Source organism: Engystomops pustulosus, chromosome 8 (genome assembly GCF_040894005.1).
Source record: "Engystomops pustulosus chromosome 8, aEngPut4.maternal, whole genome shotgun sequence".
NCBI lineage: Eukaryota > Metazoa > Chordata > Amphibia > Anura > Leptodactylidae > Engystomops > Engystomops pustulosus.
Window position 1 is genome coordinate 52,508,136 of NC_092418.1, and position 26,088 is coordinate 52,534,223.

The 26,088-nt window shown below is 46.2% G+C and overlaps 1 protein-coding gene across 6 annotated transcripts in view; it reads left to right on the forward strand.

Moving 5' to 3' along the window:
• The window catches only part of OSGEPL1 (O-sialoglycoprotein endopeptidase like 1), a 247,443-nt gene that overhangs the window by 161,370 nt on the left and 59,985 nt on the right, over positions 1–26,088 (forward strand). For 5 of the 6 annotated variants that reach the window (XM_072120940.1, XM_072120942.1, XM_072120937.1 and 2 more), the window contains exons 6-7: positions 12,736–12,771; positions 14,338–14,468. In XM_072120940.1, the coding sequence (XP_071977041.1) occupies positions 12,736–12,771; positions 14,338–14,468 (167 nt within the window). The remainder of the gene's footprint in view (positions 1–12,735; positions 12,772–14,337; positions 14,469–26,088) is intronic. The other variant, XM_072120939.1, reaches the window with a different exon arrangement.

The following is a 26,088-nucleotide window of genomic DNA, read 5'->3' on the forward strand; positions in this document are numbered from 1 at the left end:
TGGCAACAAAACTCATTATTATGAGACAATGGAAATCAGTTAATCATGTTAATGAAGTCATAGCACCTATAAACACAACATGTGCATATGAAAAAATTCTGTCCTACCACTTTTCATCCGTGTCCCTATTTACCAAATCCTGGGACATCTGGATGACAAGTGCTTTCTACCACCAATAGCTTTATCTGTAGATATATTCAGAATTACACCACCACCTAAAACAACCCACATATGACCTAAAATGATGCCCATCTTGTTTATAGCCTACCAGCTCCCTGTACTATATAGCCTGCCAGCCCCCTGTAGTATATAGCCAGCCTGTCCCCCCTCTAGTATATAGCCAGCCTGTCCCCCACTGTAGTATATAGCCACCCTGTCCCCCTGTTGTATATAGCCAGCCTGTCCCCCTGTAGTAAAAAAAAAAAATGAACACTGTACTCACCCTTTCAACGCCCCCATAGGTCCTCTTCTGATGAGATACAGTCTCTCGGCGTGCTCCAAAGGGTTTCAGTGATGAAATACTTGGGTGTCTGGATTAGTAAAGGTCCATAAAATTACATAGGACTGAATGTTAAACCCCTACTATTAAAGTTAAGGCAAAAAGTTGATACCTGGAAGAAATTAAATCTGTCTGTAGCCGCAAGGGTAGTTTTGTGCAAAATTATTTTCTTGCCACAAATCCTATTCTTTTTTCAAAATTGTCCAGTGATAATTCCTAAAAGCTATTTTAAATTATTAAGTGTTATAATAAGAGAATTAATATGGGGAGTGAAAAGGGCATGGATATGCTTAAATAAACTGTATGCGCCAGTGGAAGAAGGAGACCTAGGCCTCCCTGATTTTGGGAATATTTTTTTGGCTACACAATTGCAAAACATAAGAGATTGTAATTTAGATTATATCTATTATACATTGGGGAAAATATATAGTCACTGTCAGGCTTAGAGGTTGTGGATCCTCTGAACCACTGTGGATGATGACAAAAGCCACTACCTGGGACCGGAGTTTAAGTGGCACCCGGTTTTCACCAGAGCCCGCCGCAAAACGGGTTGGACTTGCTGCGGTGTGGTACCACCAGGTCGTTCCACAAATGTGACTTGTCCGCAGTGGCAGCCAAGGTTGAGTTACAGGAACAGCAGGCAATCTAATAGTCTAGGACGGGTAGCACAGGATCCAAGTTGGAAACGTAGCAACAGGTCAAGGCAGGCGGCAAAGGAGCGAAGTCAGAAACGGAACCGGGGTCACCGGGATAAGCGGTTTAGGATGACAGGCTTGGGCAGGGAGACATGGAAGGAGTTCGGGATGTGCATGGTGGGAGGAAGGTGCAACTTACAGGACACCGGATTAATACGAGTCAATACTTTGAAAGGACACAAGAATCGAGGACCAAGCTTGTACCCGGGTATCTTCAGCCAGATGTACCTGGAGGATAACCAGACCTTGTCCCGAGGAGAGAAGACAGGAGGATGCCTGCGTCTCTTGTCAGCCTGGGTTTTGGTGTGGGCAGACGCCCGAAGTAGGGATTGATGAGTCTGTTCCCAGACGGAACTGAGGTCCTGCACCAATTCTTCCACCGCAGGAACATCCGAACTGAGAGAGGAAGCGGTGGGCGTGGGATTCTTCCATAGACAATAAAGAATGGGGCTGCACCAGCAGATTCCGTGTCCAGAGAGTTGTAGGAGAACTCTGCCCACATCAATAAAGTGGACCGGTCATCCTGACAGAGACGAAATGACGAAGGTAGCAGCCCATCGTCTGGTTAACCCTCTCCACTTGTCCATTGGACTGAGGCTGGTAAGCTGAGGAGAAATCCAACTTTACCTGCAGTTGGCTGCAGAAAGAATGCCAGAAGCGGGAAAAAAACTGAACTCCACGATGAGAGACGATGGCACATTCTCAGATTGGGTTGAAGTTACCAGTAGAGTGCCACAGGGGTCAGTATTGGGGCCACTTCTTTTTAATATTTTTATTAATGACCTTGTAATGGGTTTACACTGTCAAGTTTCAATATTTGCAGATGATACTACGCTGTGTAAAGTAATAAATACTGAGGTCGATAGTTTAGCATTACAGAGGGATTTGTGGAAGCTTGAGGAGTGGGCAGATAAATGGTTGATGAGGTTTAATGTAGATAAATGTAAAGTTATGCACTTTGGCCATGGAAACAAAAAGTATAATTATGTTCTAAACGGTCAAATACTTAGTAAAACTGGAGCTGAAAAGGACTTGGGGGTATTGGTGGATGGTAAACTTAATTTTAGTGACCAGAGCCAGGCGGCTGCTGCTAAAGCAAATAAAATTATGGGATGTATCAAGAGAGGAATAGATTCTCATGATAAAGACATAGTTTTGCCCTTATATAAATCCCTGGTCAGACCACACATGGAATATTGTGTACAGTTTTGGGCACCAGTGTATAAAAAGGATATAGTAGAGCTGGAACGGGTGCAGAGGAGAGCAACCAGGATTATTAGGGGAATGGGGGAATTAGAATACACTGACAGATTACAAAATTTGGGATTATTCAGTTTAGAAAAAAGACGACTGAGGGGAGACCTCATTACAATGTAAAAATACCTGAACAGACAGTACAAGGATCTCTCCAAAGATGTTTTTATACCTAGGCCTGTGACCAGGACAAGGGGGCATCCTCTGCGCCTAGAGGAGAGGCGATTCTACCATCAACATAGACAAAGGTTCTTTACTGTACGAGCAGTGAGACTATGGAACTCTCTGCCGCAGGAGGTTGTTATGGCGGACTCTATGTACATGTTCAAGAGAGGCCTGGATGCCTTTCTGGAGAGAAAAAATATCACGGGTTATGGGGATAAAACATTTATTTAATTCTTAAAGGTTGGACTTGATGGACTTGCGTCTTTTTCCAGCCTTATATACTATGATACTATGATACTATCATGTGCAGAGGCATGGAAGGTCCGTGACAAAGTCCATAGCCATGTGTGACCACAGGCAACTGGGTATCGGCAATGGAAGCAAGAGACCAAACAGCTTTAAACGAAAAGGCTTATTATGGGCACAGGAGGTGCAGGATCCCACAAAGTCCCGAACATCCTTGACCAAGTCAGGCCACCGGGAAATGAGGGCCACGGAGCGTTGCCCAGCCAGACGTGAAGAATGTCCCTACAACAAAATCTTCTTCCGCGGTGCAGGTCAGACATACGTCTTGCCAGGGGGAAGCTGACAAAGATCCACTGGAGCGGCAGCAACCAACTGTTCCGGAGAATGATAAGCTGAGGAACCGGCTCTTCTCCAACGACATCTGAGGCACGGGAAAGGACATCCGCCTTGATATTCTTCTCCGCAGGTTGGAAGTGGACCATGGCAGTGGTCTCGGGAAAGGAGACCGGGTACAGCTAACCTCGGACAGGAGAGGTACCCGGCAACAACTCAATAGAGCAATCGTAGGGGCGATGCAGTGGCAAAGTCTCAGCCTGCTTCTTGTAGAACACCTCAGAGAAGTCCTGGTAGCACATTGGTAGACCTTCCAAAGGCTTGGGAGACACGGAGGAGACCAATACAGGTATAGGTAGAGATGCCACCATACAGCACGACCGGCACTCTGGACCCCAAAGAAGAATTTCCCCTGTCATCCAGTGCATGGAGCTGCAGCCATGGAAGGCCCAAAAGGATAGAGGAAGTGGACCGAGGTAGCACATAAAAGGATAGTCTCTCCTTGTGCAGCACACACCGATCTGCAAGGACAGAGGCTTGGTGTGGTACAGGACTGGGTAAGAGACGATTTGGCCACTTACTGAGGAGATGACCAACGGCTTCACGGGACGAACCACTGGGATGTGATGCCGGGAGACCAGAGGGGCATCAATGATGTTCCCTTCAGAACCAGAGTTCAAGAAAGCAGAGATCTGGATCTGGGGGCCAGTGCCAATGCTGAGAAGCACCGGAATCATCAGGCGTGGAGAAGCTTTGCTTACACCTAGGGACGCTTCTCCCAAGATCCCGGTGGCGTTTCCCGGACTTGAAAAGTCCTAATGAAGTGCCCTGGACTAGCACAATAAAGGTTCTGGGAAGAGTCTGGCTCTGTCCACCTCCATAGGCTCTTCTGCAGATACGACCAGAGGCTGGAGTGGTTTTTGGAAGGCCGGAGCCAGGCGAGGAAGGCATTGTGGACAGACTTGGGCTTGCTCGAGGCGTGACTCTTCGGCACGCTCCCTAAACCGCACCTATATCCGGGTGGCCAAGGTGATGAGGCCACTCAGAGTAGACGGGAGATCACGAGCGGCCAGAGGGTCCTTAACATGATAAAAAAAGACCCTTTTTGAAAGCTCTGGACAGGGCCGAATCGTTCCAGGAAAGTTCTGAGGCCGGGGTATGGAAATGGACCTCATATGGAAGAGTTCCCTTGGCGCAGAGGAGGCCCGTGCAGTTTCTTCAAACACGGACTGGAACTCTGCCAGAAATTATGTGAGATTAGCCGCGACCGGGTCGTTTCTCTCCTAAAGAGGGGTGGCCCCTGTACATCTTGGGATTGCCATCATACTTACCGGGCAGAGACAGCTGTAGCCTAGGTTTAGCTCTCAGTCCTGCTAATTCCCCTACAACACACACACAGTCTGCCCTTGATAAAGATCTTATCCGTCTGTAGCTTGTAGCTTTACTCTCCTCACTATACTGAGGTTGTTTTCCAGCAGTGTGTATATGTGAGCAAGGGTGGCGGCCACTGCAGAGAGCAGAGAGGAGCTTAGCTCAGTGCAGTGTCAGACAGAAGAACAAAATGTCCCTCAGAAGATCCAAGGTTAGGTCCAGGGGCAACCAAAATTGTGTACACAAGGACTGATAGAGACAGGGTGCAATTATATCTGTGAAATGCTGTATTTTTGTTAATAACATTGAATTAGAGAATGTGTTATTTTGTTATCATGAGTACATTTAAGAAACTTGCTTCTGTGGAAATACCCCTGTAACTAGAGATGAGCGAACACACTCGTCCACACATTTCGCCAGTTCGAGAAAATGGCATCTCCCGCAGTTGTGATTTTTGGCGGCCAGAAACAGAGCCAATCACAAGTCAGGAGACTCTGCACTCCACCCAGCATGACGTGGTACCCTTACACGTCGATAGCAGTGGTTGGCTGGCCTGATCAGGTGACCCTGGAATCGACTATCCCCTGCCCGCGCTGCTCGGATCATTCTCTGTCTGGATGCTGTTAGGGAGAGAGCTGCTGCTGGTCAGGGAAAGCGTTAGGGTGTTCTATTAGAATAGTGTTAGGCAGGAATGATTCTACAAGAACCCAACAGCCCTTCTTAGGGCTACAATAATGTTATATATTTACTTTTTTTTGGTTTGCTTGTGGCTGGGCTTGCTGCCACTAGTAGTGCAGCTAGTACCATAATGTGAGGAATTTGCAGGGAGACTTGCGACCGTTGTGTTTAGCTCTTAGTGACACACATATACACATCAAATACCGAAGTGGGACAATTTATTAGGGGTTTGATTTGAATTAGGCACAGTCTGCTGATTTATTTTTTTTTACGTTTATTTACTTTTATAACTCAAAGTCATCAGGCACAGCACAATATCCAGTTGTGTGCTGTCAGTGTAGGTTAGAAACTAGCCATAGCAAAAGAATATAGCATCGTTTTGTTTAAAAAAAAAAACACAAAAAAAACACAAAAAACAAATTACACTTTAATTTTGAAAATGTTAAGCCCGAGGGTTAGGGGTAGAGGACGAGGGCGTGGATGTGGGCGTCCAACTACTGCAGGGGTCAGAGGCCGTGGTCCTGGGTGGGGTGAGACACCACCTGCTGATGAGGGAGCAGGGGAACGCCGCAGAGCTACACTCCCTAGGTTCATGTCTCAAGTTACTGGGACTCGTGGTAGAGCACTGTTGAGGCCAGAACAGTGCGAACAGGTGATGTCGTGGATTGCGGACAATGCTTCTAGCCATTTGTCCACCAGTCAGTCTTCCACGCAGTCCACCCATGTCACCGAAATCAGCACTCCTCCATCTCAGCCTACTTCCCCCCAGTCTGCCCCCTCCCAGGAAAATTTTGCATTTGAACCGGCATACTCTGAGGAACTGTTTTCTGGACCCTTCCCAGAGTCACAAACCACTTGTCCGGTTGCTGCTGAGCTATTTTCCGATGCCCAGGTTTTCCACCGGTCGCAGTCTGTGGGTGATGATGACATTATTGACGTAGTGGAAGAAGTGTGTAAAGAGGTGTCGGACGATGAGGAGACATGATTGTCAGACAGTGGTGAAGTTGTTGTCAGGGCAGGAAGTCCGAGGGGGGAGCAGACTGAGGGATTGGAGGATGATGAGGTGACAGACCCAAGCTGGCTTGATAGGCCGGGTGAACACAGTGCTTCTGAGACGGAGGCGAGTCCTATACCAGAACAGGTTGGAAGAGGCAGTGGTGAGGCCAGACGGAGAGGCAGGGCCAGAGATGGTGCATCAGAGCCAAATGTTTCACGTAGTCAAGCTCCCGTGGCGAGGGCTAGATTTTCAGAAGTCTGGAGGTTCTTTAAAGAAACACCGGATGACCGACGGACTGTGGTGTGCAACCTGTGCCAAACCAGGATCAGCAGGGGTTCAACCACTACTAGCTTAACTACCACCAGTATGCGCAGGCATATGAATGCTAAACACCCCACTCAATGGCACCAAGCCCGTTCACCTCCGGCCGGGCACACCACTGCTCCTTCCCCTGTGTCATCTGCTAGTCAGCCCCCTGCCCAGGACCCCGGCCCAAACACCTCCCGTGCGAAAACCCCATCTTATGCCTCCACGATCCTCCACAGCATCCACCAGCGTTCAGCTCTCCATACCCCAGACGCTGGAGCGCAAAAGGAAGTATAGTGCAACCCACCCACACGCCCAAGCCCTCAACGTCCACATCTCCAAACTGCTTAGACTGGAGATGCTGCCCTACAGGCTGGTAGAGACCGAGGCCTTTCGAAACCTCATGGCGGTGGCCGCCCCTCGGTATTCGGGCTGTTTCTGACAAGGTCCACCTGACCATGGACACGTGGACGAGTGCTGCCGGGCAGGGCCACTATGTTTCGCTGACGGCACATTGGGTTAACTTGGTGGAGGCTGGGACCGAGTCTGACCCTGGGGCTGGTCATATACTGCCGACGCCGAGGATTGCGGGGCCTACCTCGGTCCAGGTCTCAAAGGCCTACTATGCCTCCTCCACCTCCTCCTCCGAATTAACATCCGTGGGCATGGCGCCATCAGTCGGTAGCTCTAGGCACAGCAGCAGTGCCATCACTAAGCGACAGCAGGCGGTGCTCAAACTGCTGAGCCTAGGCAATAAAAGGCACACCGCCCAAGAGCTATTACAGGGCATCACGGCGCAGACTGATCTGTGGCTGGCACCGCTGAACCTGAAGCCCCTGTGTTAAATCTCATAGTTCAGCGTTTCCTCAAGACATACCCCAATCTGTCTGATTTGCTCACGAAGGTGCGCCGCATCTGTGCACATTTCAGGAAGCCCAGCACAAATGCTGCCACTCTCAGGGCAGCGCAGCGGCGCCTCCAACTGCCCGCTCACTGACTGTTGTGCAACGTGCCCACGAGGTGGAATTCAACATTAACCATGTTATCCAGAGTTTACCTGTAGACTGCCAGATGTCAACTTCCACCAGAACTGGTAGTCAGGTCAGTCAGCTTCCTCAAGTCTACAATGAGGAGTGGACGTGGATGTCTGATATCTGTCAGGTGCTGAGTAACTTTGAGGAGCCAACACAGATGGTCAGTGGCGATGCCGCCATCATCAGCCTCACCATCCCGCTGCTTGGCCTGTTGAAAAACTCTCTGGTCAGCATGAAGTCGGAAGCTTTGCGCTCGTCACAAGAGACGGGGGAAGAAGATTCCCTTGTTGATAGCCAAAGCACCCTCAGGTCTGTTTCTCAGCGCATATCGGAGGAGGATGAGGAGGAGAATGTTGGCGAGACAGAAGAGGGGACCATTGTTCAGTCCTTCACTGTTCAGCGTGTATGGGCAGAAGAAGAGGAGTTGGAGGAGGAGGAAATGGAGAGTCAGGCCAGTGAGGGGAGTGAATTCTTGCGCGTTGGTACTCTGGTCTATATGGCAGATTTCATGCTAGGCTGCCTATCCCGTGACCCTCGCATTCAAAGAATTTATTACAGCACCGATTACTGGGTATTCACTCTCCTGGACCCACGGTACAAGCAAAATCTTTCCACTCTCATCCCTGGAGAGGAAAGGAGTGTGAGAATGCATGAATACCAGCAGGCCCTGGTGCACAAGCTGAAACAGTATTTCCCTTCTGACAGCGCTAGCGGCAGAGGGCGTACTTGTGCGGGACAAGTAGCGAGGGAGAATAGGCGAGCAGGCAGCTTGTCCAGCACTGGCAGGGGTACGCTTTACAAGGCCTTTGCCAGTTTTATGTCACCCCAGCAAGACACTGTCACCAGTCTTGGCAGAGTAGGGCTGATCTTTACAGAAAGATGGTGAGGGAGTACGTAGCTGACCATACCATCGTCCTAAATGATCACACAGCTCCCTACAACTACTGGGTTTCAAAGCTGGACATGTGGCACGAACTGGCGCTGTACGCCTTGGAGGTTCTTGCCTGCCCTGCCACTAGCGTGTTGTCCGAGCGGGTTTTCAGTGCAGCTGGTGGCATCATCACCGATAAGCGTACACGCCTGTCGACTGACAGCGCTGACAGGCTGACGCTTATCAAGATGAATAAAGCCTGGATTTCTCAGGATTTCTATTCTCCACCAGGTGAAAGAAGCTCAACCTGAATAATGTATGCACTCCTCCTCCTCATTGTCCTCCTTCTCCTCCTCTTTGTACACTAAAGCAGAGGAAACTGGCTATTTTTTGCCTGGGCCAACTGTCTCTAGCTATAGTACTCTATGTATTTAATTTTTCTGGAGGGCCACCTACCCGGTCCTCTGTTTTAAACAATTTTTGGGAGTGCCACATACAGGCACTCAATCTATTTAATTTTTCTGGAGGACCGCCTACCTGCTCCTCTGGTTTGAAAACTGTTTTGGACTGCCACATCTAGGCACTATCCAAATTAAATTGTCTCCATAGCAGCCTCCACACGCCGTCTTTTTAGCTGCCTCCACACATTGTCTCCATTGCTACCTCCACACGTCATCGCCATAGCTGCCTCCAAAAGTCGTCCATATAGCTGCCTCCATACATCGTCCCCTTATCAAACGAGCTGTGTCAGGCGGAATTTTGGGTTGTTTTCATGGCTTCCACATCAAACGTGTTAACTTTGTCGCTACTCGGCTGTGTAATCCACAAAATATACTGGCTAACTTTTATCATTTACCGATATTATTTCAGCGCTTCTTGCGCATCTGTTTACATTCCCCTCACCCGCCATAACCCAAACTTATAAGAACACTACTACACTTGATCTTATACAAAAGGTTCTTAAAAGTGCTGTTTGGGGAGTAGCTGAGAGACAGGGGCTTGGATTGGTGAAAGCTCGCCTGGCAGCGGAGCGCCAGCTCCATGCCAAGATCCAACTAACATAGTTTTAACTGCAGCACCTTTAATCTACTACTAGTTCACTGCCTCCATACATGGTCCCCTTATCAAACGAGCTGTGTCAGGCAGAATTTTGGGTTGTTTTCATGGCTTCCACATCAAACTTGTTAACTTTGTCGCCACTCGGCTGTGTAATCCACAAAATATACTGGCTAACTTTTATCATTTACCGATATTATTTCAGCGCTTCTTGCGCATCTGTTTACATTCCCCTCACCCGCCATAACCCAAACTTATAAGAACACTACTACACTTGATCTTATACAAAAGGTTCTTAAAAGTGCTGTTTGGGGAGTAGCTGAGAGACAGGGGCTTGGATTGGTGAAAGCTCGCCTGGCAGCGGAGCGCCAGCTCCATCCCAAGATCCAACTAACATAGTTTTAACTGCAGCACCTTTAATCTACTACTAGTTCACTGTCTCCATACATCGTCCCCTTATCAAACGAGTTGTGTCAGGTAGAATTTTCAGGTGTTTCACCAGATACATAGTGGAACTCGGCCCATCTGTCGCCGCCATGCTGGAGACCTGAAGTTGCAATCATAGCAGCGCAATATGGATGCCCCATACTGTCGCTCTTAATCATGGAACCATTTACGAAAAAACAATTAAAAATAGAACCACTATGCTATTCCATTATTCCTAGGTGAAATATTCAAACGACCCCAAGTGCTTTGAAAATTATAATTTTTTCAAAGTAAACGCTTCTGGCCCCCAGGCCATTTTGGGTGGGGAGGAACCGAGAGACAGGGGCTTGGAAAAGCAAAAGCTCGCCTGGCAGCGGACCGCCATCTCCATCCCAAGATTAGGCAGCCTCAGAGGCATCCATGCATGCTGCCCCTGCTGTTTCCTGTCCATTTTGCCTCCACGATCCTCCACAGCGTCCACCAATGTCTCCATGTGCAACTTTCAACTCTCTATACTCCAGACGCTGGAGCACGAGAGGATATGCAGCACATCATCCCCTTATCAAACGAGCTGTGTCAGGCAGAATTTTCAGGTGTTTCACCAGATACATAGTGGTACTCGGCCCATCTGTCGCCGCCATGCTGGAGACCTGAAGTTGCAATCATAGCAGCGCAATATGGATGCCCCATACTGTCGCTCTTAATCATGGAAGTCGTCTCCATGGCTGCTTCACATGTTGTCCCCTTATCAAAAGAGCTGTGTCAGGCTCATTTTTCGGGTGTTTCACCAGATACGTTATGGAACTTGGTCACTATGTCGCCACCATGCTGTGTTATTGACTAAATATACTGTCAACCTTTTGTTCACATAGGAAATCATTTCAGCGCTTCTTGCTCACCTCCTTTGGTTCCTCTCTGTCACCCATTGGTTTGAAGCCTGAGTCCATTTAGGGTATGTCGCCATGACACTCTCTAGCCTGCCGCTGCCTCTGCATGCCATCCCCTATAGTGTCAGGGTCAATTATTGCATGTTTTAGATGCTATCTAGCCTCATTCGGTCATGGCCATGCTGTTGCCCATAATTTTGGCATAATTGTACGATTAAGCAGCCTCAGAGGCATCCATGCATTCTGCCCCTGCTGTTTCCTGTCCATTTCTGTGGTGTTTCCATCCTTTTCTGAGGTTCCCAGGTGTTTGGCCAGAGCCTTGGTCCCCTTGAAAAATGCTCGAGTCTCCCATTGACTTCATTGGGGCTCGTTATTCGAGACGAGCACTCGAGCATCGGGAAAAGTTAGTCTCGAATAACGAGCACCCGAGCATTTTAGTGCTCGCTCATCTCTACCTGTAACCCCTTCTGGTGTTAGCCATTTGAGGGCCTTAGGACCAGGACTGATTTTTAAAATTTGCCCTGTGTCATTATAGGAGGTCATACCTTTGTAACGCTTTAACCGCTTAACGCCGAAGCCACTTTTCACCTTCCTGACATGGCCCGTTTTTTCAAATCTGCCATGTCACTATAAGTGTTTATAACTTTGGAACACTTTAACATATCCAGGTGATTTTGTGTTTATTTATGAAAAAAACTTATTTTTTTGGAAATTTGGAAAAAGTCTAAATTTTTTTTTTTTATGGAAAATGTTCTACTTTTTTCATATTTAGTCATAACAGTAAAAACACCTGATAACTAACATTAACTTAAGGTCTGCTTTATGTTTCCATGTTTTTTATGCAGTCTATCATTTTTGTAAGATGTTATGGAGCTTTGAACTTTAGGTGCGAATTCTCACATTTTAATAAAAAAACAAGAAATCACGCTTTTGTAGGACCTGCTCAGGTTTCAAGTCACTTTGAGAGGCCTAAATAAATGTACAACCCTATAAATTGCCCCATTATAGAAACTACACCCCTTATCATATGTAAAGTAACTTTCGTGAAGTTTGTTAACCCTTCAATTGTTTTACAGGGGATAAAACAAAATCGGATGCAATTTAAAAATTACATTTTTTTGGCTAAATTAATGTGTTTTTCAAAAAAATTTAGAAATTCTCAGTGGATACCAAAATGCTCCACAAAGTTTTATACCCAATCTCCCCCGAGTATAACAATACCCAATATGTGGTGGTAACCTGCTGTATGGGCACAAGCCAGGGCATTGAAGGAAAGCTGCACCATTCAGAGCAGATTATGCATTGTCTCTTTTTATTGGCTATACAATCTTTATTTTTTTGGCAATTTGGTCAAATAAGAGCTTATTTTCTGTGACATGAGATGCACTTTACAAATACTTCATTTTAGTGGGTCATTAGCTCATTGATGAGATTTTATTAACTCTTAAATGTATGTAGGAAACAAAATTGTGTATGTTTTTGGGGCCATATACCGTATCTTTGTTCTATAGATCACTATAGTTTTTTTTAATATATTTTTATAATTTTAGTGAAGAAAAACTAATGCAGAGAAAATCTAATTTATTTTCTTATCGCCATCTTTTCGGAGACATAACTTTAATATTTTTTGGTTGACAGAGCTGGTTTAGGGCTTATTTTTTACTTTGAGTTGTCTTTTTTAGTGGTACTATTTTGGCGCACATAACTTTTTTTGATCACTTTTTAGAACATTTTTGTGAAGGGATTTTATGAAAAATTTACATTTTTGGCAAGTGTCCCTGGTTTTGTTTTTACAGGGCTCACTGAGCAGGTCCAATCGTGTTTCTGAGTTATTGGACAGATTGTTACGGATGTGGCGATACCAAATATGTTGTTTTTTTTGGGTGATTTTGTGTTTTTTTTTTTTTTACTTTACAGGCAGTCCCCGGGTTACATACAAGATACGGTCTGAAGGTTTGTTCTTAAGTTGAATTTGTATGTAAGTCTGCGCATGCTCAGTGTGTTACAGCCGGGTCCTGCCAGAAGGGGCTGCCAGCGGAGGAGCTGTATGAGGGCTTATTTTGATGATGTCTTTTATGATTAGTTATGAAAAAAATTTACATTTTTCGCTCATTTCTTGCCATAAAAAAATTCATAACTTTTTCATTTTTCCGTGTACAGAGCTGTATTAGGGCTTATTTTGTGTGTAACAAATTTTACTTTCCCTTGATGTTATTTATTATTACATGCCATGTACTGGGAAAAAATTCCAAATGTGGAAAATTTGAAAAAAAAAATGCAAGTGCGGTAGGGTTAATGTGGACTTAGTTTTTACGACTTTCACTCTTCGCTCCAAATAACACCTCTACTGTATTCTTTTGTTCGGTACGATTGCGGTGATACCAAATTTATACAGGTTTTATGGCGCTTTCATACATTTTCAAAAATTAAACGAATGTGTACAAAAAAGAAAAAAAAAATGTCACCATCTTCTGATGCTAATAACTTTTTCATATTTTGGTGTACGGAGCTGTGGGTGGTGTGGTTTTTTGCAAAATGAGCCAACGTTTTCATTGCTACCACTTTGAGGACTGTGTGACATTTTGAGAATTATTTTTTACATTTTTTATGTCATATAAAAAGGTGTAAAAGTTGCATTTCGGACATTTGGGCGCCATTTCCCGTTCCGGAGGTCACCGCCGGCCGTAACCGTTTTTATATTTTGATCAGGCATTTTGGGACGCGGCGATACCTAATGTGTCTGTGATCTTTACTGTTTATTAAATTTTACATCAGTTCTAGGGAAAGGGGGTTGAACTTTTAATATTATATTAATTTTTCACATTTTTTAAACTTTTTTTTCTTTTTTTTTTTTAAATTAAAAAAACGATCGGACCTAGATGGTCCGATCATTCCTTCCATATACCGCAATACAACTGTATTGCGGTATATGGAATTTCTGCTCACTATACATTACAATGAGCCGCTGGCTCATTGTAATGAATAGGCAGAAGACATTCAGCCTCGTGTCAAACGAAGACTCGAGGCTACCATGGCAACCGATCGCCTCCCCCCGATGACGTTCGGGGGAGCGATGATCACAGGTAACCATATGGGTTCAGTGACAATTTTGTTTTATTGTACAGATTGTTACGGACGTGTTGATACCCAACATGTTGTGTGTTTTGGGGGGATTTACACTTTGTTTTATTTGATTATTGCATGGGATGGGACTTCAGGGGACTTTTATTATTTTTTTAAATAATTTTTTTAATTACACTTTTTAAAAAAAAAAAAAAACAACTTTTTTTATTTTGGACCAGAACTACCCACATCCAATGACGTAGAATTATGCCAGGATGTGGGAAGGGGTTTAACTGTATCTTTTTGGTTGTTTGTTGTTTACAATTTATTCTGTAATATAAAATACACTTTTCTTGCTTCTCATTGTGTTGCAAATATAGTGGCTCTGATGGTATTGTTTGAGCATTACCAATTAGACGTTTATAAGATATTACTTTATATTTTTCTTTATTTTAGGTTGTATCTGGAGGAGTTGGCAGCAATCAATATATTCGCCAAGTTCTACAAAATTTAACGGATGATATGAATATGTCTTTGTTATGTCCTCCACCACAACTTTGCACAGACAATGGTGTCATGATTGCCTGGTAAGATAATAGGTGTTTTAATCAGAATGTATATACATATGCAAAATGTCAGTTAATCCATGCACTTTAAGTTTTTGGATGCTGCTCACTCATTTAAGTGCTTTAATAAAGATTTATTATTAGACAAACACAAAATACTGGTATCTTTATAGGTGAAAGTTGAGAGTCCTCAGTTGTTGATAACTGAGATAATGATGTTAGTTGCAAGCTTTCAAGACTACTTGGGTCTCTTTATCATACCTAGTATGAGCCAATGGCCCACATTTATTAAAAGTGGTGCAAACTGTACTAAGTACAGTATGCCTTTGGAGTGTGCAGAGTTCGCCAGATTCATGAAAAGTGACACACGGCCTTCATTAATTTGGTGCACTCTGCGCTGCTCAGGAAGTGTGCACCAACTTTATTTTTGGTTCACCCTTAACATAGTGTGTGCAACACAATTCTGTCGAGTCACAGTAAGAAATGTGGCACATGGTCCAACTGCACCAGAACGGCCCTTTACGTGCAGAATCGGGCATAGTGCAGCTGCGACACAAATTAAATACATGTGCAAGAAGTTTGCACATTCTTTCTAGTTCAGTGTCCAACAGAATACTGAAACAAAGGCTTAGATTACATTTATACACAAATTGACACAGTATTGCTATGGTTGATAAGAAACAGAGCAATCTGTCATCGTATTTATAACCCCATCAGGTCTGATGAGCAGATTCCTTAAGAATCATAAAAATACATAAATCCCTGTGACATTATCCCTGATCTGAGAGTATCAAATATTATTACCAACTTATACTCCCAGACCCTACTTTCCCTCTGATATTTGAAATTGTCAAATTTCACCCTTCCCCCCGGAGTGTCACAGTAAACTTCAGAACCTTGTCACGGGTGCTCCTGCGATCCCTGTTCCGGATCGCGGGCACACCCATGTTCCTCCATGTGCCCCCTCTCCGCCCGTTGCTACGAACTCACCTGTCCTGGCTCCTGCACCCAGCGGACTGCCGTGCGCGCGTGCCGGCTGTCGGGAATTTAAAGGGACTCTATCTCCTTATAATCCGACCTTGTCCTTATAATGAAGACGAGGTGCCACTTAAAATCCAGTCCCAGGTGACAAACCTCTACACTCTTTCCCCAATAGGCCCATCTAGCAGTGGACCCTGTCCCCTCATCTTATTTCCCACATAACTAAAGATCCCTTCAATTGCTTCAGTAAATACCACCAAGTTAGTGTGAAAGGGCGAAATATATGATTCCTTTCTACCTCTGTGCAGTAGGAAGCCTCTTCATTTCTTTAACACTTTAGCTGTCAATTATGATTTCCCCCTCTCAGCCTCCGGGCATTCTACGTAAAACAGCTTTCAGCACATCCCCAGCTGTGTCACCACATCCCCCCATGTAGGGGTCTGTGAATCGAGCCACTTTTAAAGCAGATACCACTTTGCAACCATGCTTTCCATATGGAATATAGTATATGGAATGCCCCTAGCCAAAATTAAACAGATAAACTAAAGGTTCCCTGTTGATCGTTCTCCCCCAGATTTCCATGTCCATTTTCTGTACATCCTCCCAAAAGAGCTGTGTTTAAGGGTAGTCCCATAGAATGTGATAAAGATCAGTTGCAGAGGCCGTCAGTTGGTCCGGAAAGTTCGCAGACAGCAGCAAGATGTAGCCAAAAATTGCTATGTAGATGATACGGAATTGGGATTCCCACCATACTTCATGTAAAACGTTATACCTCACACATTTCCAGCCTTTAAGGATTTTGTTCTCCTATTTCAGTGTCATTTATTTGGGTGGCCCACCCTGAGAAAAATGTCCCCTTCCAGCTCAAAATTCGCATTCACTTCTTCACTGGAGAGCCATCTATGTTCTTGCAGATGCATTAAGTCTTTGACTTTTAGAAACCCTTTATTTCTCCACTCCACAAATGGCCTACTCTGGTGGCTCTATGGGAAGATATTTGGACGCTTTCCACCCTCTACGGATAATCTTCCATGCCTCTATAGTATCTTTGATAACTGTCGTCCTCTTAACCAAAGTCAGTTGCTTACCCAGCAGTACATGCAAATGAGTCTGTAAATCCCATAGGGAAAAAAAGGTTGGTAAAAAAATCAGAGAAGCTGCTAGAGCCCTAAAGCCAATCAACCACATGTCTGAAGAGACATGCCAGATTGTAATATTGCACATCTGGTGAATTTATTCCTCCCTCCCTCCCTGGCAGTGAGGGTGCCATCAGCTTGCTCAGACTTCTGCACAATAATGCAATTTATATAACGACTCTGAGGTTCTGCCTATTTTGATGTTCGGGTATTTCACCTAGTGTGGCGCTACTGGTATGTCACAGACACAAGAAGGTTCCCGCCCACTGCTACATCTGGGGCCCAGAAAAAGAATCTCGCATTTTGACTTATTTACACGGAAACCGGTAAACTCACCAAAATGCTTAAAGAGAGTCAAAACTGCTGGCAAATGACTTACCAGGACCTTCATAAATAGAATGATATTGGTGAATAAGGCTAAACCTAGGGCCTTTCTGAAAACTGCTATTCCTTCAAATTCTGGATTATTTGCTTATGCTCGCGCCAGGGGCTCTACTGCCAGTTTAAATAATAAAGATGACAGTTCGCACCCCTGGGTACTCTTCTGCAGCTGGAATTTCCTGGAAAGAGTGTTTATCCTAGCACTAGGGTCAGGGTCGGACTGGAGTACTTTGGGCCCACCAGAGGAAATCATTTTTGGGGCTGACCCTATCTTTTTACTAGAAAGAATACCAGACTACTAATGGAAGTGTAAAACACACAGATAACATTATACAGTATTAAACATGTTGGGGCAGATTTATCAGAACAATCTGAGAGCAGAACTGTTCTAGTTGCTCATGCAAGCCTTGTCTTGATCCAGTGACAGGACAAAGCTCACCAAACGTGTTAAAACCAATGCTTCATGCTTTATTTACATACCAAAATGTTGACATTCTCCAATAATGAAAGCTTTTAAAAGAAAGGCAACACGTTTTAAATGAACAATGCGTCCTTCGGCATAACTTCCAAATCCGATACCTCGGCATCACACATGGCAGCAAGCTCTAGCCAGGGTCTTCCTGTGTTGCTCCTCCCGCACAAAGTCCCAAGATGCATAGTACAGTCACTGCCATAAGGTTTGAGAATGACACAAATATTATATTTTCACATGATCTGTTGCCTTCTGGTTTTTATGTGTGTTTGTCAGATGTTTTTATCACATACAGAAATACAAGTGCAATCATATTATGAGTAACAAAAGCTTTTATTGACAGCTTTTACTGCCACCTGTCCCACACATTACACTGGAGAATACACATGTATGGGACACAGATTTATACTCATAGAATCTCATTATACACCTTCTATAGAGTCCAACAGCCTCCCTTATTCTAGCAGCTCTTATTAAAGAAATGCTCACAGCAGCCCCCTTAATAAGATGTCAGCAGAGGCCCCTCTTAATGTGATGTCAGCAGAGGCCCCTTTAATGAGATGTCAGCAGAGGCCCCTTTAATGAGATGTCAGCAGAGGCCCCCTTAATGAGATGTCACCAGAGGCCCCCTTAATGAGATGTCAGCAGAGGCCCCCTTAATGAGATGTCAGCAGAGGCCCCCTTAATGAGATGTCAGCAGAGGCCCCTTTAATGAGATGTCAGCAGAGGCCCCTTTAATGAGATGTCAGCAGAGGCCCCCTTAATGAGATGTCAGCAGAGGCCCCTTAATGAGATGTCAGCAGAGGCCCCCTTAATGAGATGTCAGCAGAGGCCCCCTTAATGAGATGTCAGCAGAGGCCCCCTTAATGAGATGTCAGCAGAGGCCCCCTTAATGAGATGTCAGCAGAGGCCCCCTTAATGAGATGTCAGCAGAGGCCCCCTTAATGAGATGTCAGCAGAGGCCCCCTTAATGAGATGTCAGCAGAGGCCCCCTTAATGAGATGTCAGCAGAGGCCCCCGTAATGAGATGTCAGCAGAGGCCCCCTTAATGAGATGTCAGCAGAGGCCCCCTTAATGAGATGTCAGCAGAGGCCCCCTTAATGAGATGTCAGCAGAGGCCCCCTAAATGAGATGTCAGCAGAGGCCCCCTAAATGAGATGTCAGCAGAGGCCCCCTAAATGAGATGTCAGCAGAGGCCCCCTAAATGAGATGTCAGCAGAGGCCCCCTAAATGAGATGTCAGCAGAGGCCCCCTAAATGAGATGTCAGCAGAGGCCCCCTAAATGAGATGTCAGCAGAGGCCCCCTAAATGAGATGTCAGCAGAGGCCCCCTAAATGAGATGTCAGCAGAGGCCCCCTAAATGAGATGTCAGCAGAGGCCCCCTAAATGAGATGTCAGCAGAGGCCCCCTTAATGAGATGTCAGCAGAGGCCCCCTTAATGAGGTGTCAGCAGAAGCCCCCTTAATGAGATGTCAGCAGAGGCCCCCTAAATGATATGCTCAAAGCAGCCCCCTTAATGAATTGTCAGCAAAGGCCCCCTTAATGAATTGTCAGCAAAGACCCCCTTAATGAGGTGTCAGCAGAGGCCCCCTTAATGAGATGTCAGCAGAGGCCCCCTTAATGAGGTGTCAGCAGAAGCCCCCTTAATGAGATGTCAGCAGAGGCCCCCTAAATGATATGCTCAAAGCAGCCCCCTTAATGAATTGTCAGCAAAGGCCCCCTTAATGAATTGTCAGCAAAGACCCCCTTAATGAGGTGTCAGCAGAGGCCCCCTTAATGAGATGTCAGCAGAGGCCCCCTAAATGATATGCTCAAAACAGCCCCCTTCACAGTTTATAAGGCTGGTAAAAGTCCAACCTTTAAGAATTAAATAAATGTTTTATCCCCATAACCCGTGATATTTTTTCTCTCCAGAAAGGCATCCAGGCCTCTCTTGAACATGTACATAGAGTCCGCCATAACAACCTCCTGCGGCAGAGAGTTCCACAGTCTCACTGCTCTTACAGTAAAGAACCTTTGTCTATGTTGATGGTAGAATCGCCTCTCCTCTAGGCGTAGAGGATGTCCCCTTGTCCTGGTCACAGGCCTAGGTATAAAAAGATCTTTGGAGAGATCCTTGTACTGTCCGTTCAGGTATTTGTACATTGTAATTAGGTCTCCCCACAGTCGTATTTTATCTAAACTGAATAATCCCAAATTTTGTAATCTGTCATTGTATTCTAATCCCCCCATTCCCCTAATAATCTTGGTTGCTCTCCTCTGCACCTGTTCCAGCTCTACTATATCCTTTTTATACACTGGTGCCCAAAACTGTACACAATGGGGCAGATTTACTTACCCGGTCCATTCGCGATCCAGCGGCGCGTTCTCTGCGGTGGATTCGGGTCCGGCCGGGTTTCACTAAGGTAGTTCCTCCGCCATCCACTAGGTGTCGCTGCTGCGCTGAAGTTCCCCGAGGCCCGCTGGAATGCCCTGAAATTCACCGGCCTGGTGAAGGTAAGTGCAAGTTTCGTTTTTTTAAATGCGGCGTTTTTTCAGAATCCGTTGGGTTTTCGTTCGTCCACACCCCCGGCGCGTGCATGCCGGCGCCGATGCGCCGAAATCCGATCGCGTGCGCCAAAATCCCGGGGCAATACAGGGAAAATCGCCGCAAATCGGAAATATTCGCTTAACACGTCAGGAAAACGCGAATCGGGCCCTTAGTACATGACCCCCAATATTCCATGTGTGATCTGACCAGGGATTTGTATAAGGGCAAAACTATGTCTTTATCATGAGAATCTATTCCTCTCTTGATACATCCCATAATTTTATTTGCTTTGGCAGCAGCCGCCTGGCTCTGGTCACTAACATTAAGTTTACCACCCACCAATACCCCCAAGTCCTTTTCAGCTCCAGTTTTACCAAGTAATTGACTGTTAAGAACATAATTATACTTTTTGTTTCCAAGGCCCCAGTGCATAACTTTACATTTATCTACATTAAACCTCATCAACCATTTCTCTGCCCACTCCTCAAGCTTCCACAAATCCCTCTGTAATGCTAAACTATCTGCCTCAGTATTTATTATTTTACACAGCTTAGTATCATCTGCAAATATTGAAACTTGACTGTGTAAACCCACTACAAGGTCATTAATAAAAATATTAAAAAGAAGTGGCCCCAATACTGACCCCTGTGGGACTTCACTGGTAACGTCAACCCAATCTGAGAATGTGCCATTAATGACGACCCTCTGTTTTCTATCACTAAGCCTATTACTTACCCAAATACACAGATTTTCCCCTATTCCCAGCAGTTTCATTTTATATACCAACCTTTTATGTGGCACGGTGTCAAATGCCTTTGAAAAGTCCATATATACAACATCCACAGCGTCCCCCAGATCCAGTCTTGAACTTACCTCCTCGTAGAAAACAATCAGATTACTCTGACAGGACCGATCTCTCATAAACCCATGCTGATGCTGGGTTATAAGGTTATGCACAGTTAGATACTCGAGGACAGCATCTCTAACAAACCCCTCAAATATTTTCCCCACCACAGAAGTTAGACTCACAGGTGTGTAGTTTCCAGGATCGCTTTTTGATCCTTTTTTGTATATTGGTACCACATTTGCTATGCGCCAGTCCTGTGGAACATAACCAGTCCTCAGTGAATCTTCAAATATTAAAAATAACGGTCTGTCTGTCACGGTACATAGTTCATGCAGAACCCGGGGGTGTATGCCATTTGGCCCCGGTGATTTATCTATCTTAGTGGTTGCGAGGCGGCGCCGTACCTCTTCCTGGGTTAAACTGTTGACATTCCAAAGAGAATTTACCCAGATTTTCCTGGGTAAAGACAGTTGAGAAGGCGACATTCAGTAGATTGGCCCTTTCCTCATCTCCTTCCACCATGAACCCCATATTATTCCTAAGGGGGCCCACACTCTCAGTTTTTAGCTTCTTCTCATTTATATACTTGAAAAATAATTTGGGATTATTTTTGCTCTCCCTGGTAATTTTTTTCTGTCTCTATTTTTGCAGCCTTTATCTGCTTTTTACAGGACTTATTTTTCTCTTTATAATCCTGTAATGCCTCATCGCTACCTTCACGTTTTAGCACCTTAAACGCCTTAGAGGCCCCCTTAATGAGGTGTCAGCAGAAGCCCCCTTAATGAGATGTCAGCAGAGGCCCCCTTAATGATATGCTCAAAGCAGCCCCCTTAATGAATTGTCAGCAAAGACCCCCTTGACGAGGTGGCAGCAGAGGCCCCCCCCCTGACGAGGTGGCAGCAGAGGCCCCCCCCTTGGCGAGGTGGCAGCAGAGGCCCCCCCCTTGGCGAGGTGGCAGCAGAGGCCCCCCCCTGGCGAGGTGGCAGCAGAGGCCCCCCCTTGGCGAGGTGGCAGCAGAGGCCCCCCCCTTGGCGAGGTGGCAGCAGAGGCCCCCCCCTTGGCGAGGTGGCAGCAGAGGCCCCCCCCTTGGCGAGGTGGCAGCAGAGGCCCCCCCCTTGGCGAGGTGGCAGCAGAGGCCCCCCCTTGGCGAGGTGGCAGCAGAGGCCCCCCCCTTGGCGAGGTGGCAGGATGGACGCGCATCTGCCTGCACTGCTGCCAGAGAGAAGAGGAAGCAGTGGGATTGCTGGGTGAGGTGAGTACAGAGTTTATTGTTTTTGTTTCATTAATCCTCTGCTGCCACCTCGCCAAGGGGGGGCCTCTGCTGCCACCTCGCCAAGGGGGGGCCTCTGCTGCCACCTCGCCAAGGGGGGGCCTCTGCTGCCACCTCGCCAAGGGGGGGGCCTCTGCTGCCACCTCGCCAAGGGGGGGGCCTCTGCTGCCACCTCGCCAAGGGGGGGGCCTCTGCTGCCACCTCGCCAAGGGGGGGGCCTCTGCTGCCACCTCGCCAAGGGGGGGGGCCTCTGCTGCCACCTCGCCAAGGGGGGGGCCTCTGCTGCCACCTCGCCAAGGGGGGGGCCTCTGCTGCCACCTCGCCAAGGGGGGGGCCTCTGCTGCCACCTCGCCAAGGGGGGGGCCTCTGCTGCCACCTCGCCAAGGGGGGGGCCTCTGCTGCCACCTCGCAAAGGGGGGGGCCTCTGCTGCCACCTCGCAAAGGGGGGGGCCTCTGCTGCCACCTCGCAAAGGGGGGGGCCTCTGCTGCCACCTCGCCAAGGGGGGGCCTCTGCTGCCACCTCGTCAGGGGGGGGCCTCTGCTGCCACCTCGTCAAGGGGGCCTCTGCTGACAATTCATTAAGGGGGCTGCTTTGAGCATATCATTAAGGGGGCTGCTTTGAGCATATCATTAGACCTAGAGAACTGTGGTCGCAGAAATTATATAAAAGTCTGTGGCCTCCCAGAATCCATTGAAGCTGCAGCTAGTTACCCTACACTACAGGCACTCCTCTGGAGCTCAACCGAGCACATCGCTCACTAGACCCCAGGTTGGCGGACCTGAACAAGCCAAGGGATATTGTATGCAGAGTTCACCGCTTTAAACTTAAGGAATCCATCATGCTCCACAAAAGAGAGAGAGATTTGCTTTAAAGGCTCAACAATACAGCTACTCCCTGATCTTTTCAAACTCACCCCATTGAAGAGGAAGGCACTCCACCCCCTGTTGGACTCACTTCCTCAGAAAAAAATCCTGTACTCATGGGGATTCCCCTTTCGTTTACAAGTGAAACATAATGGCCGCGTGCTGGTGATTCGTCATCCACGAGATATCCCGGCATTTGCTGCGGTTCATGCCATCCTTGCAGTTGGAATGGTCATCTCCTGTCCTGGACAACCAGTGGGGTTCTCTTCCAAGACCCCAAGAACACCCTAGATGACGCCAACTTAGACACTTTGAAGATGGCCGGATCCAGGAGAGGGACGATCCGATTTTCTGCAACCATGAGTACCTTTATCTTTCCTTTTCAGGTGACGGATCACCTCAAGTTGATCATTGACCACCTCTCATTGCTCTTCTTGTATCCTTGTTTTATGGTTAATTTAGCATATATCCTTCTGATCTGTGGCATCCCAGATAGCTATCCGCTATCACATAATTATACATTCTTTTTCGCTGGTAATCCCTAGACCCCGGGGGCACTTTCCGTGGATAATCACCGTCCCCTAGGGGTGTTACTGTCTGCTGGTCCGACAGTGACCCAACTACTTAGCACCACTTGGCACTTCGTCCACCCTGTTTGTCATTACTTTCTTTCTTCAACTTCATCTCCTACCCTCTCTCACACCTTCTACCCATCCTTTGTACCCTCCCCATCTTACCTTCCGTCTGGCCTATCCCAAACGCTACACCCTTGTTCTCCTTATACGCACACAAATTCTCCCTAGCTCATGTTAATGGCCACCCTAAAGCTTGGTTCTCTCAATGCCAGGGGCTTCAACACCCCACCGAAGAGGGCACAAATTATTTACGGTAAGCACATACAACTAGTGCAAATTCTACTCCTCCAAGAAACCCATTTCAAAATGGATGTACCCCGGATCGGAGACCGATACTACACCTCATGGTATCATAGCACCAACTCAGAGGCCAGATCTAAGAGGGCCTCGATAGGCATACATATATCATCACCACACACCATCCTTGACACGAAAATAGATCCCCAGGGAAGATGCCTCTTCATTAAACTCCGTATACATGCTACCACTTATACAATTGGTACCTACCCAACTCAAATCCGGCTCCCGTGTGCTGGTTGATACTACGAACACTGTGCAAATTCAAAGAGGGGGACTTGATAATAGGGGGTGACTTCAACTTTATATTGAACCCAGCAATCGACAGCTCATTCGGGTCACGCCCCACCCCTGTCTAACATATGCGTGCCTTACAGCAGGACTAGCATGTGCTACGCATGACAGACTTATGGAGAATTCTCCACCCCCCGGATAGATTTTACCTATTACTCTCCAGCCCATGAAACATAAAGCAGGATAGACATATTTTTAGTGGGACACAAAACTAATTAGCTGGGACCCTATGGCGAATATAGGAAATATAGTCCTATCAGATCATGCCCCGGGTTTACTTCTCCATCACTTCTTCGGACTCCCTGCACCGTACTTGGGCTTCGAGACTTAATGATAATTTGCTAAAGGATCCCCTGTGTGCAGAAGAATTAAAGCCCTCTGCGGAGCGGTTCCTGCAGGAACACGTTGACGATACTACCTCATTACCCCTCATATATGGAAAACCCTTAAGGGAGAGTTCAGGGGGGTGTTTATGCGGCATGACTCCAGATTAAAAAAGGAGAAATCTACTAAAATAACATCGCTGCTACAGTCAAACACTGACTTAGAGAGGCACCATAAAGAATCCCAGGACCCAGAGATTTTAGCTGACCTAACATTGAAAAGAGAGGCCCTCTGCTCCTTGCTTGACCAAACCCATCTACAGCATGTCACAATTTTTACAATCTGTATGAACACGCAGATAAATGAGGTAAATTGTTAGTCCATCTTCTGCACCCACACAGCTTAGTGACCTATGTCCCTAAGATTTTGAAATCCAGCTGGTGCAATGACCCACAACCCACTTAAGATCCTGGACACTTTCAGTACCTGATACGATGACCTACACCACATCTGCAACCAGTTCACGGATATGGATGAGCCCCAGCGCACAAGACGCATTGAAACTCATATATGCGACACAGCCATACCGACTTTATTGAACGAAAAGGTGGAAGCCCTAGAATCACCCCTAGATGAAGGAGAACTTAATCACGTAATCCAGCACACTCTGGCCGCTAAGAGTCCAGGGTCTGATGGGTTCACACCAGCATTTTATAAGCTTACTAGGAAATTCTTGACCCCATTCCTCACTAAAGTCTTCAACTTCATCTCAAATGATTGCCAATTTCCCCAGTCTCAAGAGGCGACCATAAGTGTGATACCAAAACAGGGGAAGGATCTCGTGGCCCCTTATCAGTTATAGGCCAATATCTCTACTGAATGTAGACGTCAAAATCTACTTGAAAGTCCTTGCCATAGACTGAGCGCCCTCCTCCCATCCAGGGCCGGCTCCAGGTTTCAGTGGGCCCCTGGGCGATAGAGCCTCAGTGGGCCCCTTAACAGTGAACTCATGTGGTGGCATGACCCTGGCAGCTGAGCTCAGACACAGTAAAAGACAATCATATTTCAATTACATCGGCAACAAGGATGCCGTCGCTGATGTAATTCAATTTTCTGATCAGGAGCGTAATGGGCTCCATAGCAGACCATTTCCTTAACCCCTTAAGGACGCAGCCATTTTGTAGCTTAAGGCTCAGCCCGATTTTTTTGGATTCTGACCTGCGTCGCTTTATATGGTTATAACTTTTGAACACTGTTACTTATCAAAACGATTCTGAGATTGTTTTTTCCCCACATGTTGTACTTCATTTTAGTGGTAAATTTTGGCTGATAAGTTTTGCGTTTATTTACAAAAAAAAAGTAAAATATGATAAATTTTTTGAAAAATTTGCCATTTTCGAAATTCAAAATCATTGCGTTTTCAGGCAGATAGATTTACCACCTAAATAAGTTGCTGAATAACATTTCCCATTTGTCTACTTTACATTTTCATAATTTCTGAAATGTCTGGATTATTTATTTTGATGTCACGTGGCTTACAAAAAGAATATCACTTTTCCGGATTTTCAGAATTGACTATTTTGGGGATGAATACAGTTTTGAATGAAATT